The 20,239-nt window shown below is 43.4% G+C and overlaps 1 protein-coding gene across 22 annotated transcripts in view; it reads left to right on the forward strand.

Annotated features, from left to right (window-relative positions):
• The first annotated feature begins 753 nt into the window (after positions 1 to 753).
• camk2d1 (calcium/calmodulin-dependent protein kinase (CaM kinase) II delta 1) overlaps positions 754 to 20,239 on the forward strand; it is a 91,336-nt gene continuing 71,850 nt past the window's right edge. For 8 of the 22 annotated variants that reach the window (XM_047568192.1, XM_047568247.1, XM_047568200.1 and 5 more), the window contains exons 1-2: positions 756 to 1,151; positions 7,135 to 7,229. In XM_047568192.1, the coding sequence (XP_047424148.1) occupies positions 1,090 to 1,151; positions 7,135 to 7,229 (157 nt within the window). In that variant the 5' untranslated portion in view covers positions 756 to 1,089. Of the gene's footprint in view, positions 1,152 to 7,134; positions 7,230 to 20,239 lie in introns of all 22 variants that reach the window. The other 14 variants (XM_047568265.1, XM_047568184.1, XM_047568275.1 and 11 more) reach the window with 5 other exon arrangements.

The raw sequence follows: 20,239 nt of genomic DNA on the forward strand, positions 1-20,239 counted from the left end.
TGTCGGATGTGACGTCATGTAACCGCCAAAATAAAACAAAATTTTAAGCAATATCCGGCAATCATAAAGTATAATTAGATATTATACCTTTAACCATTTAAATGTAAATGATTAAAAAGTACAGTATTAATTATTTTAATATATTATTACTATTTAAAATATATACATATGTGTTCTATTTATTTATTATTATTTTGTTTCTCACAAGTTTATTTAACATTTTCCCATATCAACAACTGACTTCACAGGTTAAGCATTTCTTACTAATGTTGACCTCTGGCATAAGAGAAAAAAAAAAGAAAAAGAAAAACGGCACATCAGTGAAAGTATAGGCATTGAGAAGACTAGAAAAATAAAAAATAAAATAAAAATATGTAAATAAAAATTAATTAATTAATTTATCAAAACAAGGCAGGTTCTTAATATGAGGTATGAGCTGTGACCAGGTTCTGTCATATTTATCCTCCAACCATGCATTGTATACCTAATTTATGTTCTATTTATTTAGTTTAGTAGGACCTGCTTGAGAAGAATTAAAGCATCACATTAAGATGAACAGTTAGCATTACAAAGTGCATATTAAATCATACAAGTAATTGTTCGTTTTGTTTGTAAAATGGGCAGAAACTTTATTCGTCATTTTGTATAATTAATTATCGAGGAGACAAAACAAGCGGATGTGCCGACAAGCGTTTTATTTTGAAACCTCGCAGCCGGATGTGCAACGTTGCACGTGGAGTCTGACTTGACCGCGGGGCAACAAATCCAAGTGTCAGTGCGGAGACAAACACAACAGCAGGTCGCGACGTCCCTGTCAAGTCCAGGACTAACCAGGGTCTGCGAACTGGAGCCGGGAGAAGCGCAGGCTTAATTTTTTTTATTTTTATTTTATTTTATTTTTCACCTCCTCCAGGACTCAATTTTCAAAAAAACTAACTTTGCTTTTATTTATTTTTTAAATTTTTTTATTTTTTCCCCCTCGCTCCCATAAAGTCGACAAGTGGCACTTGTTCGCTTGCAGAGAGGTGAAAGGATTTGCGCGGAGTGATTAAAAGGCTGCTTCAGTTTTCCTCCTTCGCTCACCTTGACATGGCTTCAACAACCTGCACCAGGTTCACCGACGAGTACCAGCTGTACGAGGAGCTGGGGAAGTAAGTTCCCTTTTCATTTGATTGATTTATTTATTTATTTATTCTGACTGATTTATTCGAGGCTGCTTCCGTCGCTGCCCTCCGCCTACCTGCTCATACCTTGATGGGCGCAGCCTGCGCTTGCGTCACGCAAAATCCCGTTCAGAATCCCATTCAGAAATCCTTCAATTTACCTGGACACCTGTTATAAATTGAATAACACAAACGGAAATATCCTGAACTCACTTTTTTTAAGCCTAAATATATTTTCTATGCCGCCATGCGTCTTAAGTTTATGAATTGAACATTGTTGCCCCCCCTCACTCACTTCCTTTTTGCTGTAACGCCAGGTGAACCTGTTGGAAAAAAGAAAAAGTTTTAAAAATTACTAGTGGAAAGCATTGGAAAGCAAACCGAATATGGACGTGGCTCGTGAGAATTTGTCAGAGTTTTTTTTTTTTTTTAAATAAATAAATAAATAAATAAATAAAAAGCGCTCCATCTTAAACGCGCAGAAATCCGGAGCTGGGTGGTTTATCAGCGGCTGTGCGTGAAATGAAGCGCGCATCGTGGAAGCGGAGTAACTTTCATTATCTCGGGGAGCTCGGCGTGTTTTTTTTCAGTTTGGTTTCTCCCGTGTTCGCAGAAGTTACCGCCCATCTGAACCCAGGGCGCTTCTTCAGAAATCCTCCAGAAACTCCTCCGTGTTCTGTCGGTGGTCCCCTCCCACCACATTGGGTTCACATTTACGGGTAAAGCACTTAGCGTCAGGCAAAACATTATGACCACCTTCCCACTGGCGTAGTTAAGGCTGTTTTAGGAGGGGGCTGCAGCCCCTTTCATTGAGGGGGGGTGGGTTGACTAAAGCCTCCCTAAAAAATTCTTAAGCCTCCCTTTAATGTATTTATTTATTTATTTAGGATGGCTCTGGGTTCCTCCCACCATTAGACTGATTGGCGACTCTAAATTGACCCTAGGTGTGAGCGTCAATGGTTGTTTGTCTCTGTGTTAGTCCTGCGATGGACTGGAGACCTGTCCAGGGTGGACCCTGCCTCTCGCCCAATGACGAATCAATGAATCTAGTCCAGGTGCTCACACGCTACTTTTGCTAAACCTCCCCTGTCCTCAAAACTTAGTGACGCCTCTGCACCTTCCTAATATTCTGTAGGTCTACCAATAGTTATCAGAGAATGTACATGGGTCTTCTGACTGTGTCCTGTGGGCCTTTGAGTGGAGGGAAGTCTGTGGATCATGCCACAGATACTTGATCAGTTTGGGATCTAGTGGAACTGGAGGCCAGGTCATTGTACTTGCTATGGGGTGGGGGGTCTGCCTGGACTGGTCTAAGGTGGGTGCTACATGTCTAAGTAACATCCACATGAAGGTTGGTTTAATGCCATGTCCTTCTTCAGTGGGTTTTAATGTTGTGGCTGATCAGTTTGGGGTCTAGTATATTTGGAGGCCAGGCCAACCCCTGTAGTGATGGGAATCTGGTTCTGCTTAGAGAGCCGGTTCCTTTGGCTCCCAACTGGATTTTCTTGTTGCTTGAATGAATTAATTGCCATATCATGTGTATATAGTGTAAAAGGGGGATTACTGTTGGGATTACACTATATCAATTGTTTATAAATGGCTTTATTTAAATCCTCATTGAACGGCTGCAGGCACAGACTCAGACCTGGGACATTCCTGCTGTTCTTTTCCAGTCATCAGTGCTAACCACCATAACACAATAATATATTATAAAATAAAAACACAAAGATGGACAGATCATATGTGGCTGTGCCTCGCGTCTAAGTAACATGTCTAAGTAACATCCACATGAATAAATGAATAAATGAATGAATGCCAGGTCCACAAATCTCCCAGCAATACAGTAACAATGCAAATTGTTTCAAGACGCTTTGCGAAATGTGGAATGAAACCTCCACACAAAGCCTGAAGGCGACGGCTCCTTTTAACAGGAGGAAACCTTGACCAGATCCCAGCTCATATGGAGGGACCCATCTGCCTGAGGCCAGCCGGGCAGAAACAGAGAAGAGGGAGAACAGGAGGAGAAACGAGACAAACATCCATCTGGCATAGATACATACGTCTGACTGAAGCAGACATGTACAGTCTGATGATGATATGGATACAAGATATAGCTGATGATGATTATACATGATGGTTTGAGAACGTACGAGGTAGATGGGTTGGAGCATTGTTCACTCTGGTATCAGGTATCATTTCAAAATTTTTTGATACCAGTACCCTTAAAACAATACCGATACCAATTCAGTTCTTTTTTTACTTCATTCAGTATTAATCGTGAACTGGTATTCTCTAACATCATGAAGCATCTCATCAAACACGGAAAATCCAGCTGACAGTCAGTCCTCCACGTCTTCTAGAGCTCCAGTGACTTTTATTGTTGACGCCTCCATATTGGCAGAAAAAAAAATCTGAGGAAATTGATCAACACCAGCGCTGATTTCAAGCCACACTTTAAACTGATACAAAATGACCAGTACGAGGCAAAACTCAACAGCTTACATTTCACAGACTCCCCAGGTCGAGCTTTTTTTAAGCATTAAAACCGTCAACGGGGACGATGTTTCTGACCTGTAGCATCTAGAAGTACTTCATTAACTTTCCTTCGTCCTACTCTGGAGTCACTGACGGCATTCAAGAGTTTTGAGGGGTCCAAATGGACCCAGTCAGGCTTCATGATGCACATCCAGTTTGGGAGTTTGTTGGCTAAAAACGGCGTCTCTTTGTCATAAGTGGTCGCTACACAAGCCAAACCCGTTTCTTGGGGGGTCTCACCGCTACGTTTTCTCGTTTTACTACATTAATCCACCTCTGCACTGCGTCTTGTTGGATCTTTGGGAATCTTGTAAAACGACTTCCACTTCGCTTGTTCCTCACTATTCTGGCATCCTGGGCAACACAACAATCCCAAGTTAATGAGTGAGTTAGCCAATATGGCGTCGTTGTGATTAACGGGGCAGAGTGATGTCAGCTCCCGGAGCTCTATAGTTGATAAAGTTGGTAAAAATTAGCGAAAATTAACACACAAAGGATGACTAGCCATCTTAGTGGCCATTTATATATTACGCAAAGTTATCGAAGGCTTTGTCTCGTTAAGAAGATGAGACTTGTAAACGCAGCGGAGTTGTCAAGTTTTCTATGCATATTTTGATGAGGTGCTTTATCAGGTCGCTTGTGTTCCCCGAAATAATTTTGCTGCATTTTATTCATTTACTAGTACAAGCCGTTGTGTCGTACGGCCATATTTTGATGCGTTTTGGTGGCGTCTCAGAACCCTGAACAGCCAAATCACAAAAATCACAAAAGAACAGCAAAAAAAGCCACTTTACCACCAAAGAAACTACTGTTTTTGCGTTGGCGGACCAATCACACAGTGACTGGCTGCAAGCTAAACCACAGAAGTTTTCTTTTTTTTTTTTAGATCTGGAAACAAAAAGAGCCAATTGCAGTTTCATTTGAGAGGTGCAGTTTCAATACTACTCAGTACTGGGTTGTTTCCTGTTTCCATGGTCACTGTTCTCCTGTCAGTGGTCATAATGTTGTGGCTGATCGGTGCATTATGAAGGCCTAACGTTGAGGTGCCAAACATACGGCCCGCAGGCCAAAACCAACCCACCAGAGGTTCCAATCTGGCCTTGTTCTTTTGACGCCGAAAGTTTGTCACCGTTTGGAACTGGCTGCTGCCCCGTGTTACCAGATACAGCTGATGGTTTCCTGCCCCAAATCTGTTCAAAAACCACCCAAAACAGATATTTTGTTACGTAATTTAACCGCACAGATTGCTTACACCAGTGTAGCCTGTCACACAAAGGCGACGACGGCGAGGCACTGAAATCATCCTGCAGCAGCCGGCCGCCATAGTCACCACATCTGGCTGCTATGAAACGGTTTGATGGCGTCACGCGGCCCACCGAAAGTCAAACGGAGCGCCTCTGTCTTCTTTACAAAGTGGCACCAGCAATCTGAGCTCCGTGGAGCGGGATTCGTTTCCGGCGAAATGGTTGGAGGGCTATTTGTTTTGCTGCGTTATCAGCCGGAACACGCCCCGTAATAAAATCTCAGCGGTGTGTTACCAGATTTATATTCTGATAAGATTAATAAGAGTTTGGCTCCGGCTGACTATCCGTCAGAAATTTAGACACTCGGCTTGGAGCTCCTCCTAACTTCTTAGCCTCCCAGCTAATGGCAGCGTTTACGGTTAAATGTACTGGTGTTTCTCGGTGGACATTCCTGTCTGCACTTTCCTGCTCTTTCCTGCTCTTTCCTGAGGTCGTTGCCCAAATACCGTTCCAATTCAAAGTGCACATGTGACCAAGATGGGTCCAGATGTTTCCCAGATGCACGTGTAGGTAACCAGTGTGGACTCGGGGCAGCCTTTTATCCCAGAATGCATTGTTTCTTCATGGCTTTTTGGAGCGTTTTCACTTGTCTCTGAGGCCACTTCCACCTCTAAGAGTTCTGCTTGTATGTACACTAGCTTCACTGCCCTTATTTACTTTAGCTTTCTGACTCATAACCAGGCATTACTATTGCTTTTTTATTATCGTATTCAATCACACCAGGCGTTCGGGCACAGCCGTGAGCTTCAAGTCACACCTCATTTGGAAGCAGCCCAGCACACGTTGACTATGTGTGAGGGGAAAAAAAATATGTGTATTTGAGCCATAAAAATCTGCTTTTACGGAAGCGGGGTGCGAGTAAAACAGGAGCCTTTGCGGCGTCTGCGTAGACCGCTAGACTGGTTTAAAAGCGGTTCTGTAAATCTGTTCTGTCTGACGCATCTGTGAGGTGGACGCCTGAAAACCTAGCGCAGACACAGTGTGGTGAACGTTGGCTGCGTGGGCTCAAATTGCAAAAACTTAAATGTCCCGAAATCTCGGATTAGCACCGAGGAGACTTAACGGAAAATAAAGAAATGCATGAAGTCCATTATTTTGCCGTAGTGCTCTTGGAATTTTCATTTCATATGGATGCAAGTCCCGTCTCAAAGACTGATGGTTCGTCGCTCTGAATAGGGATATAAGCAAAGTGAAACCCCTTGTGTTGGTGCGCGGGACCTTCAGAGACGTGTTGCCACAGCGAGTGCTCCACATAGTGAACGCACAGCGGTTCACGCGCTGCTGATTCCTGTTGTTGCTTTTCGCCACCCGACCGTGAAACTGCAGCAGCTTTCAGGTGGGGGATTTCACGTACGGGAAGGAGTTCTTGAATTGTGATGCAAAAATAAACAAACAAAAAAAAAATGACACAAGGAACCTGAAGCGGTTTCTTTTCGTCATGCCCTGATGCATTAGGTTACTCGGTTGTTAGCTTGCTGTGACTGTTAGCCTCTGTGGTTTCTAAATGCCAGTGTTTGCCCGAGCTGCACTCTACTCACGAGCTACAACCTAATGTCACCACTTTATGTACAGAACTTCCCGTGTCGTAACCACAGATTTACAAGTTCCCTCTGAAGATGGCATTACGCTCGCCGCTTTGCTAAAGGACGTAAGGTCCTGCTAAGGTACGAGCAAGAAGCGATGGATGAGAAAATAAATAATCTGGACTGAACCTGATTTCTCCCCTGGTTGTGGGAAAGAAAATCGCCCTGTTAGTCTGAACCCAACAACTACAGCCGTCTGTGCCAAGCTTCTTTACAGGACAGAAACACTTGAGTGCGGTTAAAGTAACATGTGCAATAAGCTGACGAATGTGAGCACTGAAATACAAATAATGCACAGTAAGCAGTGACGTTAGGACCGTGCTCCTACCGAACGCCTACAGTTTTTGCACAGGAAGTTCAACTCAAGTTGAGATTTCTTCCGCCGCTTTCACCGAGGTCAACACTGAACGACCCAGCTGCATTAATAGGATGTCCTGCTCTTCAGAATAGTGACCAAGAGGCAGCCGAAATCTAAATTTGTGCTTGACAGTTATATATTTTTTTTCTTTGCCACGCCGTGACTAATCTCTAACTCTTTGTGTGTCTCAGAGGGGCATTCTCTGTGGTGAGGCGGTGCATGAAGATTTCCACGGGGCAGGAGTATGCCGCCAAAATCATCAACACCAAGAAGCTGTCTGCCAGGGGTGAGTTGATCTGCTGAAATGTAGTCGGCTGCGTGGCAGAGGCTGCAGCAGGTCTCTGTGCGTGAAATGGTTCCCCTTTTTCTTTTCTTTTTTCCTTTTAGCCTCGTCACCCCTCAAAACCAACTTCCTCTTTAGTTCTGACTGTACGCGGTTTCTCACGCCCCCTGCCATGTCTCGCTTCGTCTCGTCTGCTGTAGCCGTGGTGATGGGGTGATTGGGGGGGGGCACACGGCTCTCCTTTTCCTCCCGCGTGAAATTCACTTTCCTTTTTCCTGTCTTATTTATTTATTCATTTATTTATTTTTCCTCCCCCATCAAAGTGGCACCAGAATTGAACGGCTCCTTCTTTGTGACTCATTCTGTGATATCAGCCGCAGCCTCTGACTTTCGGATGAGCCGTGCATGACTCACGTCGAGGTGTTTCACATCGAGACGCATGCCAGCGAAGGCAGCGTGGTGGCTGAATTAAGAAAAAAAAAAAAACAACAAAAAAACTAAACTGCACTCTCCTCCCAGTGACCTTTCAGCTTTAGCTCGTTCTTCTGTCGTGGAGTTTCAGTGCAGGGAGCAGAGGAATGGACGTCGAGGGGGCGGCCGTTTTGATGTGGGGTCTCGTGAGGGACGCAGGGGATTTCCTCACAGCTTTTAACAGCTGCATCAGGGAAAATCAAAAAAATACACAAAAGACACAATGAGACACAATTCTTTTTTTTATCCGAATGAGGAAACGTGTGGTTCGCCAGGCCTGAGTACGGCCACTGTACGGCCAGAGTCGCAGGGAGAGCGCGAGGTATGAGCTATGAGGAGGGCAGATGTTTATAGAACGGAGCCCATGATTGATTCCATACTTAGATTGCTTTGGCCGAATGCCTTCGCCGAGGCCGGGCCTCGCTCACCTGAAGGAGAAAATGAGAGTGAAATGGAACGGACGAGTGAGTGTGATTGTAAATCTCTGGCGTTCGTCCAAGGTGAAAGCCAACCTTTCATGGGGGAAAAAAGAAAAAGAAAAGAAAAAAAAATCTAATTTGCACATTGCTATTTTTGGCATTTAATTTTTCACTTCACTCAGAAGTACAAGTAGAGGTTATCATGACTTGGATCTGACTTTGATAGTTTTGGCCGTAGATGTTATTTGCCAAATTAACAGCTTTTAGTTAAATGGTGACGGTTAGCTAAACTTTGCTCAGCATGTTGACAGCATCCATCATAGATCACAGATCATGTTTCAACCTTTGACTTACTAAAATAGCTTTAGTTATCATGTTTTAGTATGCTTACTTTCAGTTTTACATCTAGATCTGTCCAATCTGTTCTTGCACTGCTTAGTTTAGTTGTAGCGAAGGCAACGGGTCTCTCAAACCTCAACAGCTCTTCACCACATTCATTTTGTATTTTAAATAGTCAGTTTTGAACAGATTAGAGAGCGTTTTGCTAGCCGGGCCCTGTTTCTGATCTTAGCTCTAAGGACGACCCAATGAAGGATTTAGATTCTTGTCCCAGTGGATTGATGATGGACCACGCTGAAATAACAGCTTTAGCCAACCAACCAAATGTGTGTTCGAATCACACTGATCCGCTTTAAAAACGCATTTGATATGCAAGTTGGAAAATTCCACTTCTGAATCTGACCAGATCAGGTGTTGAGAAGAAGACGGAGCTTTCGGAGCTACAGAGACAGTCTACTTGGCTGAGTCATGCTAATTAATGCAACAATAACAATGAGTTTCACTTTTGATACCAAAGATGGGCTCGAAACATCATCGTGATAATGTTGGTCAAGTAGTTGAATAAAATCCAACTTGGGATAAGCCAGAATTATCTTCAGATTCTTTAAATACTTGTAGCGTCCAGTCTGACAGCAGCGGTGCGTCATCATTACCGTAATGGCAGCTTTTTATTACAGAAAGCGCAACTTCCCAGTGTTCAGCCATGCTTTGAATTTTGTCCATTGGTGAGTTACGGTAATTCAAGTATGGAGGTGCTGGATATGTAGGTATAAAATGGTTAAGGGACACCCCCTACACCCCCAAGAGCCACCCCTGCTCCCTCCTCAAAGGGGGCAGGGGTGGCTCTTGTTAATTTTAACTCTTATATATAGAAAATTATATAATGAGGTGAGAAACAAACCCCTAAACCCCTCCCACTCAAAGCCAAAAACCTAGATAAAGACACTGTCGTCAAAACCGTCAAAAAAAACCTTCCGGTGTTTCTCAATGTTGTTTTCACCTTTCCCCACTGTGGTTACTTCAAGTGGCCATTATCTTCATTTTAAACGCAGCCCCCACTAGGTAAAAGGACTCGCCTCAGCCTGGTTAGCATGGTTTAACTCAACACAAACACACTTTTTGCCGTTTCGTAATGACAGTATCGGAGTTCAGGAGAGATCGAGGGAAGACGCCACTTCCTCGCTTCAGGCAGCCTCAGGCAGATACAGTACCTCATTGTTGGGGCGGCTGATGGATATTGACGCAGGCAGGCTGAACTGGAGGTCATGTTCAGTGAGGGGAAACCCCGGACTCACGGCCAAGTCCGCCGCCGCCACCGCCACTGCTGCGTGATGAGAAGTCCTGAACAGGCAGCTCCACCTCCTTGGCTTCACGTCGGCAGCAGTGCTCTCTTCTGAGTGACCCTTCCAAGAAATATTGACATGACTGCAGCGTACTGCGAGAAGGCTTTCTGGCAGAATTTATCTCTGCGATCTGTGCTTTCAGAAAGTATGCTCAGTCATAACCACATCTGTGGCGAGCATCTGTTGTGCAAGTTCTTCTGCTTTGACAGCGAGGATACTTCTGTTGAAGATGTATCGTTGCGCACAGCATTCAAATGAATCTGTGTTTCGGATCTGAACACACCAGCTCTGTCTTTAAATTGAGTTATAGTAGGAGGAGAATGCATTTGCACAATGATTCGGTTCTCTTGGATCCTGACAGAACATATTAAAGTATGAGCGCAGTGCAGAGTTACCCCATCCATCCACAGGAATCAGGAAGTGGTCCAGCTGGATACCGCACTTTTCCAGTTTGTGTGTAAAGGAGAAAGTCACCGAGGCAACTAATGCCATCGTGAAATTATCACCACATGGATCTTTGGATCTGTGAACATGGAAATTATGAGTTGTGCTTATGTTTCTAAGAATGTCTGCTTTGTTGAAGGGTGTTCACTCATGATACAAATCAAGACGAACCTCTTAAGTTGCTGAGTTCTTTATTGGAACACTGACTAAGGGCCCATTTTATGGTGAGACCTAGACGGCGTAACCTGTGAACGTCGCCTTCAACAGTGCGAGTCATTAACACTTGTGAGCTTGTCAGTCTGCCTCACTCTGTGACAGCATCACCCAAATGTAAGGCGGCGCTGTGTCTTTCATGCCATTCATTTATGTCTCTACTTCCTTCTTCACTTTCAAATACGATGACTGAAACTTTCACCAAAATCTTGCTGAAATTTTGCCAAAGTTGACCTTCCCTCGATGTGTTCCATCGTTTTTGGTTTAAAACAATCAATTTGAAAATTACGGAGATGGAGATGCAGCCAGAAATAGTAAAGCAGAAACATGCTACCACCAAGCGGACCAATCACAGGTCTTGAAGTCTGTGACCCTGCGACATGTGGTAATATTTCTGGAGAGTTCCACGTCAGGCTTCGTCTTTAGGGTTTCCCTAGTGTTTGGGCTGTTGCCATGACTATAGAGGCATAAAACCGCCTGTCATCACTGTCAGAGGTTGTGGCAGTTTGGATTCTTGGTGTAGTTTAGCTAATTTGTTTCATTAGCGCTACAAGCTAATGGTAAATAACAAAGAAATACAGAAAACAACAACTACAACAACACAGGTCTTAGGTTTAGGTTTCAAATTGGCAGTACCAGATCATGATAGTAAGTACAATACAGCTTTGTCATGCAAACCCTGTTCCTTACTTCCTTAGCTTGGAAAGCTAATAAGCTAATGATCAGTGATGTTTGAAATGAAGTAAAAATCTAGTTTGGGCCCATGAATCAGTAAAGATCAGTTTTACTGATCAGTGTATAAGCTGCAGAACTTAATTATTAATTTATGTTTTGATGGTATTTTTAGATTATATTGTAATTTAGACAATATTTAATCGTGGTTTATGTGAGGCAAGTTGTGCAAAGACAAATTTAAACACTGATGCACTCAGAACTATTGTAGTGGCAGCATTAATTAAACGTTTTGAAACATTGTCTAGTCGTAATCACTGCCAGCTAATTTCTATGTGCTTTGTACTCTCACCACAAGCAATGCAAATAAGGGGGTGAGCTCATTGTGGAATTAAAATCCACTCACATTCTTTTGAAAAATCTTTTGTCATAAATTAAAGACAAAATCCCCACAAACCACCGTAGCTTTGTGCCTCAATTCATTTTTATACTTCGGCACTTCTTATTCATAACCCTTCCTTTCAAAATAAAAGCCCTGACACTGGGGCAATCCTGAAGACGTTAAGTGAAATGTAGTGGAGACGTACCGTGCTGAAAGCCCGTCCTCACTGACGGTACGGGGCTCGCATGAAGAGAAATCTAGGGCAGTGGTTAAACACAAACCTAGTGATGCTTGGACTCGGCGGAGTGGAAATGATCACTTGACAAACCCACCAAGCTGTGGAAAAGCTAACTCCGGTTTAGGAGCCATTCTGTCTTGTGTTTTTTGTTGTTTTTTTTTTTTTTTTACCTCTGGAAAATACCCGATGGCCCCAGCCTCTCGCAGTGAACTCTCTATTCCCATGGAAACAAAAGAGATGGAGAGCTAAATATAGTCGGTGGGTAATATAGGCGTTGGAAGTATATTGCAGTCTTTGCGCTGTTAATTGTGCGAGCGCGCGATGCTGTCAGTGTTTTTGCCATTATCTCAGCTAAGATGCACTTAGCTGGACAATTATATTATTTGACTGAACAGCCTCTTTATTTATTTATTTGTTTATTTTTGATGTCATCTAACAGCAGTGAGCTGCTGGCTCTTCTTAAATCTCATTCACACAAATACACACAAACCGTGGCGCAGCATACCGCAGACAACTGCTTTTTATGTCGGCTGTAAATTCGGCAACAGGGGTGATGACCCGACCCCTCAACCCTGTGGTTTATATCCAGACGGGGTGAGCGCTGCCTAAATCCCCTACAACACACACACACTTACACATATATATACACACACACACACATTCACAGAGGGCCTAAATAAAGTGGTTCATCTGAGGTGTGTGTGCAGTGCCAGCGAGTGGCTTAACGCCTAATGTCAGGGGCTCAACAAGCCATTTACACAGTTCCCTGCTAAGACCGGGCATGAAAGAAATGTATCAAGAGAGTGGTGTGTTTTTAAAAAGAGAGGAAAAAGAGACTCGACTCGCAGTGTGCACGGCTCAAATGGTATTTGAGTGTCTCGCCATTGTATCCGGAGCTCATCCCTCAGGTCTCGGCCGGCCCATTAGAGGCCCCTGGGACGCGAGCGTAACCCCCGAGAGAACGTCCCTGCGTCGCCGTCACTCCGCTCAGACGGTCGGCCTCAAGTGCTTCCGCTGACGCTGATTGCCTTTGTCAAAGACCGTAAGCTGATTGCGCTTCATATTTAGCGTCGTTGTGGAGTCATTGGCTCAGTAGGGAATCCCTGGAATGAGAGTGTCGCTCATCCATTTGGAATAGATCAGGTTTTAAAAGCAGCGGGGCAGAGTTGTTTGCCAACTCGACCCTAAGCCAGAGCCTGAATTCCAAGCATTCTCTGGTTCTAGTCGCTCCTGAGTGAAGGTCTCTATCGCGTTTGCATTGTTGCTAAATAAATGCAGTCACGTTGTGTAGGTCTACCCTTGTGCCTCCAAAACAAGTGTGACTCATAAGAGAATGGACATGGACCTTCTGAGGGGGTCCTGGGGTGTCTGGCAGTAGGAAGTTTTTAGTGGGGGTCTTTGGACCCCGTTGATCAGTTTGGAAGAGTGTCTTTACTATGGGGTCGGGGGTTCTGTTCTGGTCTAGGTGGTGCTACATGACTAAGTGGTATCCACACCAACGAATGAATACCAGGTCCAAAAGTTCCCAGTAGAACGTTGTATTGTCAAAAGATGGTCAGTGTTTTTAACTTCTGATGTTCATGATGATGTTTCCCAACGCTCCAGAGCTCAAGAATATAGCAAATAATCGTATGCTTTAATAAATAAAATGTTACTTGTTTCAGATCTAAGTGCGTTACCGAATAATATCGGACATCTCCTCCAGAGACGGAAACGGTTTTCTGTTGCCGATGACATAACTCTATGTAGCTCAGAAGCAAAGCTGTCAGCGTTCATATCTGGGGTGTGATTCCACCCCTACTAAGAATTCCAACAATTTCAAAGAACAATCTCTGGTTTCCTGTGTCTGCTCTGACAGTGTTTCACAGGGGAAACAGGCAGTATTGTTTTATCTTCTTTCCCTTTTTTTTTTTCATCCACTTCACAAAGGCTTTGTAAATCGGAATTGATTTTTACATGAGCAGGAAGCCTCGGTGTGTTTAACCCCCCCGCCCCCCCTTCCCCTGTGATTGACTCAGTAGAGACAAAAGGCTTTGGAGCTCTGACAGCGTCTCCTTGATTTCGAGGGGAAGCACCACTAGAAAGACTAATGCGACCTAATGTCGTAGCGTGTATATGTGTCTCTATTTGTGATAATTCATCCCAGACTCCCTCATCTTGTAACCGATGCACAGCTGCTCGCAACGGGGCTAAAAATATCTCATTAGGCCGACACGAGGGCGCATGAAAAACAGAAATCAGACCACCGTGTAATAGAGCAACTGTCAGCGGGAGCTGAGGACTCCCCAGTCCGTGGCAAAAGGTATTTTCATCTCTGCCTGCCTAATTTCCCCATCAATCAACCGGGAAGGCTTATCATTACAGACTCCCTATCTTTTTTTAAAAATGTAATTAGTGTTATTTCCACTTCAGCTCTGACTAACTGCGTTCAAGCTGGAGATGTAAAATAATGATGAGTGGGGAAATGAAGGAATGGAGGACAACAAGTCGGGGGGAAAATCCAGAGCGTTAAATATGTATGAAGCAGAAGAATTGCATCCATTGCATGGCATGCTGCGAACAAACAAGAGTTCAGCTCAGTTTTGCAGCAGCTACAATTGAGCTGTCGTGTAATTTGAAAGTGTTTCGGGATGCAGTTCTTCCCGTTCCAACGCTCGTTTGGCGGCCAGCAGATGCCGCCGACTGATGAAAGATATTGGTGGGTGCTAAGCTGATTTATCTCCTATCAGCCACTCAATCAAAGCCCACAGGAGGCACCTCGCCGATACTTCTAAGCCGCGTCGTCTGTTCCCTCATGGAATAATAACCCTGAATGGATTTCTGTGGATTAGTGCCTCAGTCTGAAGTCAAGCCTTTGTTTGTTTCTTTGGGTCAACCTGATGAGATGAAAAAAATGAAAACAACATAAAAGGCTTTCTTACCTTTCTTCCTGTTTAAATCTACTTCAGAGCAGCGGATGGTTCACAACTGATAATGATGTTTTTGAACTGGAGTAGCTGACAGAATTTGTTCATACTTGATGTATAAAATGGCCACATTTTGTTCAGCTGATGCAACAGCTGTGATAATGTGATTTATTGGAATTTATTGTACAGTTGGGAATGGAATATATTTAGGTTAAGGAGTTGTAAATATAAAACTCAAAAAGGGCCTTTAGGATGATTATGGGTGAAACTGGTGGTGTTATTGTATTATATGTACCAAATAAAACCCTCTAGACAGATGAGAATTAGCATTAAACCCATCACACACTACACCACTAGATCAAATAAAATACCAAAGGGAGCAACGGAGCAATGCCTGTGATCTCATTGTAGACCATAGTCCAACAACTTGCAAGTAATTAATGAGTAGTAATAGTAGTATTAATATTTTGCAGTGAGGAAAAAAAGAAAAGCAGAATGCTAATCAAGTTTGTAGGAACACCACTGGCATTGCGACAAAGGTTGTCTGGGACCTTTAGGACAGGGCATCACTGTCAACCGAGGCAAAAAAAAAAAAAAGATTTCCAGAAGGAACTAACTTCCAGACTAGATGTCACAAATCTGTGACATGGCTTGACTTAAACTGCTAATGTTCTGCCATCATTTCTGCATATGGGTGTATGGTGACGGCCAAGGTAGTCAAGACCCGCTCTGCTGTCTGGACCTCCAGGTCATCTTTGAGGCTCCAAGGGAGCTTTTGATATATATACTATGCTAATATGTATTCTGTACTAATATAATCCATTATCTATCTTATATATGTATATGTATCAAATCTAATATCTATATATCTTATATACTATAGTATTTTATAAATATATTGAATATATATATATATATATATATATAATCCCATCAGCATGTTTTGAGACGACCCGTAACAAATCTATTGGACATCTTGGAAAACCTTCAAAGGCCTCCACCACCTGAGCTTGATCCGTTTGATGTGACGTGGTAAAGGTTTTACTCAGATGTCTCTCTGCTTGTCTGCGAGGGGGATTTCAACCAATGCTTTTTAACCACTGATATTCCAACTCGTATTCTAATGACCAAAGGATTTTAATGTCTCCTGGAATTAAAAGCCTTGCTTCTGGATCAGCTGCCATTTCGCCGTCTTGTATGCTTGAGTTGTTCAGTGACCATGGGTTCTGCAGGAAGTGAAGCCCATCCTCAGTGGAGGTTCAGGTCCACCTGGGTTTTATCGCCATCTGCTCTGCAAGTCTCCGGGTTCAGGGGAGGTGGAGCTTTTCTTTGACATGATGTGGTTCTGCAGCATGCAGCATGCACTGGGGCATTTTGCCAATCAACGTGAAGCGGTAGGGATGCGAGCTTGTTTGAATTCATGGTAATCTGCTTTAAAATAGTGTTTTAGCTCTTTTGGGTTGAAAAAGTCAAACCAGAAGAGCTTCGGCTTTTCTTTTTTATTGTCATCTGTCATAGATAAATCGGGTAAGCTTGAGAATCTGTCCAGCTTCGTGTCATCCTCTCAGGTACTGTCGCCCCATCTCTTTGAAACCTAGGGATAAACTGGAGTATTCCCCCTGTGCTTCATTCTAAATCTCATTTAGCCATGTAGGCCAGCCACTTGAGGGACAGGCTGCATGCTTTAATTAGGGCTTCTTTGTCTGTCAGAAAGAGACTGGGCGCTGCAGTCTGGAGACGGCATCCTCCAGTGGTGCTCTACTCCGTCTTAATAAACCACTACGTTGGCTCTGGGAGTGGACAAAGGTTTGTCCCTCTCCATCCATCGAAAGCTTTGAGGATATCTGGAAATGCAACCCCCGTTTCTTCTTCCTTATATAGATATACATATTTATTTTTGTCATCTCTGTCCTCTTTGTACTTGCTATGAATGCGAAGAGGGACGTCACCATTCTTCACGTCACTGACCTCTTGTTCATGACTGGTTTTCTGAGGAGAGATGGGCGGAGTGCGAATGTGTTAATGGCCTGTGGGACGTGTGGTCCCAGAACACTTCGCATACAGCTTCTTCAAAACAGATGATTTGATGTGGATAATGTATTCGTGTTACGAATGCTCTACAAGTGTGTAGACGATGGGAGTTTTCTTCCGGCTGCAGGATAAGCCCAGGAAATCTTCTCATCAGTACCAAAAAAAAAAAGAAGATGAACATAGAGGAACACATGTTGTATGTGCAGGAAAGTTTCACATTTTAGTGGGTTCAAGCTGTGAGAAGCCACAAAACATCAAAAAAGGACTTTAGACGGATCATAGCACAGTGTGAAAAAACGGTGGGGGGCATCCTAGGCTCTTCTTTAAGGCAACTTACGTTCTGCCTCTCAATCATCAAGAGATGATGCAGTGAAGTGGTTTTCACTTTGATCAGTGAGGTGTAAAATCCTAAGGAAGGGTATGGTTAGGATTGTATTTACACACATATCAGTGCAGGTATTCCTCATCAAGGAGGCTTAGGGAGTTGGCAAAGTAAGGACCGCTCAGATTTCATCTTCCAATATCCACAAAGGAACAAGCATGCCAACTGTGCAAGTACCCGAAAAGTCAAATACTTGTTTTTCTGCTCCATGTACATACTCAGTTTCACGTCCTCAACCCTGTTCTTGTTAAGCAGTTGCACAACCTGCTTTCTATTTGATGTGTTCACGTTGTCCAGCCAAACACAGCCGGTAACCAAAGCAGTTTTTTAGTGCGCATTTGTAAAATGAGTTGGCCTGTGCGTGCACCCTGTTCTACAGTGCTAAGAAGCCCACGTGAGTCCTTCTTTGAACGCAACCAAGTTGTCGTTATCCACAGAAACTAATTTTCACCGAGCATTTTTAACCTGCCAGCTATGTTGGGCACAGTGGTTTTTAAACGCAGCCTTAAAGAAGAGATTTGTTGGAGATTATTCCAGTCGTCGATTTAGTTGTCAAGTGGGCATTTTAGGTTTTCATGAACATGTCAGCTACTGCATTGAACTGTTACCTTGGGCACATAATTTCTGGATCTAGCTGAAGTTTCTAAGTTCTTCCTCCAAGGGAACATGACGGGGTTCTCTCTGTAATATCCTAAGATCTTTACTTTGCTGTAAATTACTGTAAAAGTGAACTGAAACTGAATTCTCACAGACTGTGTTGCTTCACTGGCCCTTGTGAATTGATCGCATCCTTTCACTGGGTATTTCTGTTAGGACTTTTTGCGTGATTGTCATCTTATCAACACAGTAAAACCCTAACATACCAGCATAATGAAAGCTACTAAAAGGTGTTAAATGCAAAGGGCTGCTTTTAATAGTGTGATTTTGATTTAGATCATTAAAGGGCCTTGTTAAGTACCTAGTGACGGTTAATAACGTCCGCAGAGCTTTTATCTTAATGATGACCATATAGTGATAAAATACCCCCCAGGGATTTTATGCACAGTAATTAACACCTGCTACGTCACTAACGGAGGCTGTTGAAGCAGTCTCTTGTCTCAGAGCGTTAGTATCTGGGCTGTGCAAGTGATGGGGCTTCCCTAATGCTTGGCTAACCCACGCATATATTGTGCACCAACAGCAGAGGTGAAAAGCTGCCAGAACCATGCGAAAAGGCGTTGATCCCTCCGCAGAAACTCTTGGCAAAAATTTTGTTTTGTCTCTCTCCTTCCTCGCCTTCTCTCCCTTCAATATGTTTGTCTCTTCCTCATGCCCAGTGGATGAAATCATCACCAGAGCTGATTTATGCGTTCATTAACATTCTTAATCTTTGCTACTGTCCAGCTGCATTTAAAGCTAACATTTAAATGGTGTATAATTTGGTTAGTTGGCCTGTCACTTCATATAATCTCTGATAATGACCCAACTCTGCACCAATCTTAAGTCTTAAGGCTTATTAGGGTACTGCGGGATGTACTTAAGGTAACCTACATACGTAGCCTATGCTGGTGTGAGCCCTTACCAGCTTTACTTTCAACAACTGAAACTGTGGTCGAAATTTCACCTGACCACCGTTTCGAGGAGGAGATCGAGGAGCAGCTGAAAATACTAAAGCAGTATTGTACTACTACCGAGCGCATCAGTCACAACCCTTGCGGTCTGCAGCACCGTGATACGTAGTTGCGTTTCTGGGGATCCGCAAGCCAGGCTACTGCATTAGAGTCTACGTAGGGTTCGGCCTGTCGGCGTGTCATGGTAACAGAGTGATGCACAAGCCAAAACCGCCTACCAGAACCTCTGCTGAATATCCGAGTCTGCTCGGACACAGGATCATGCGTAAAGTTGGGTTCAAGCTTCCAGAGATTTCATTTTGTGTTCCTGCACATTAGGAGACTCAAAGGCATCCCTGAATATTACTGGAGCTACGTTCGAGGTCTGACATTTCTCTGTCCAGTTCAGAAACACTGAGCTCAGTGACCATCTGCTCGGGGAGATTCCCATTGATCTCCAATGAAACAGTCCAGCCACAATCATTTTTTTTTTCTTCCAAAGCCAATGCACAACAAAAACTGGAAGCTTGGAGCCAATGTCTGCTGTAGTGAAAAGAGACATAAGGTGGGATGAAAGAGGGATTAGGTTGCTTTAAAACCGTGCCACATTCAGAATGGTTGAATAAGAGCTTATAGAGATGGCTTACACGGCAAATATTGCTTAAATATAACTGACTATATTGCTGCCATACCATATATAGACTGAGCCATTCAATATTAATAGAGTTCCTGATCAGCCCACGCTGAAAAACAAAGTCAAAGCATTGTCAGGTTAGAAGTGTTGACCTCAAGTTTTATCTGGCCTGAAATTGGCAGCACACCAGCAGCACCAAAAGAAGCTTTAAAGAGATCCTTCAGAGTGTTCCCATTCCCACAGCAACAGGTTCCCTTCACAACCACCGAACGACATAAGTATAACATGCTCTAAAAAAAGCATACAGTAAAGCAGAAGTTTGAAATATGTCAAATATGCACCTCCATTAATGGGTAGCTGATTCTCAAGTCAATGAATCTTCTGAAGGAATTTGTTGACCAATAAATGTTTCAACATACACGTTATCACGAGACAGCTAACAGCGTGTGGTGATGAAGAAGGACGGTTCTGGAGTTGGTCATATTCTTAGTTCATTAAGTCTTTTTTGCACAGTTCACACTTTTCACTCTGTTAAGTAAAAGTGTCCGTTAGCCTGTTTGACATATTTGACAGCTCATGCTTCATCCCATTTGTTTGTCAGTGGTAGAATGCAAACGTGGAATAATATGACAGTCACTAAGATATTGAACCCAACAACATGTCAGAAGAACGGCACAGTAGTTATAAATGGTCCTTTGGGCATCGCGAATAGCTTTCAATAGCTTTTAAAAGAAATGCTTCGACTGTTTACTCTGGAGCCAAGTGGTGTCCAGCTGGCATTTCTACCTCAACAGAGAGAAGACACTGATGTGATTTAATAATGGTCTGAATAAGGTGTTGTTTTAGTTTAGTTTTAGGTCAGGAACATCTGTCTGGCTCAGGTCGTTGGGGTTTTTTTCTGGACCACACATGGATAACGATTCCCTTCTGCACAGCACGATCAGTGCAGC

The sequence above is a fragment of the Mugil cephalus genome, chromosome 1, assembly GCF_022458985.1.
Source record: "Mugil cephalus isolate CIBA_MC_2020 chromosome 1, CIBA_Mcephalus_1.1, whole genome shotgun sequence".
Classification (NCBI taxonomy): Eukaryota; Metazoa; Chordata; class Actinopteri; order Mugiliformes; family Mugilidae; genus Mugil; species Mugil cephalus.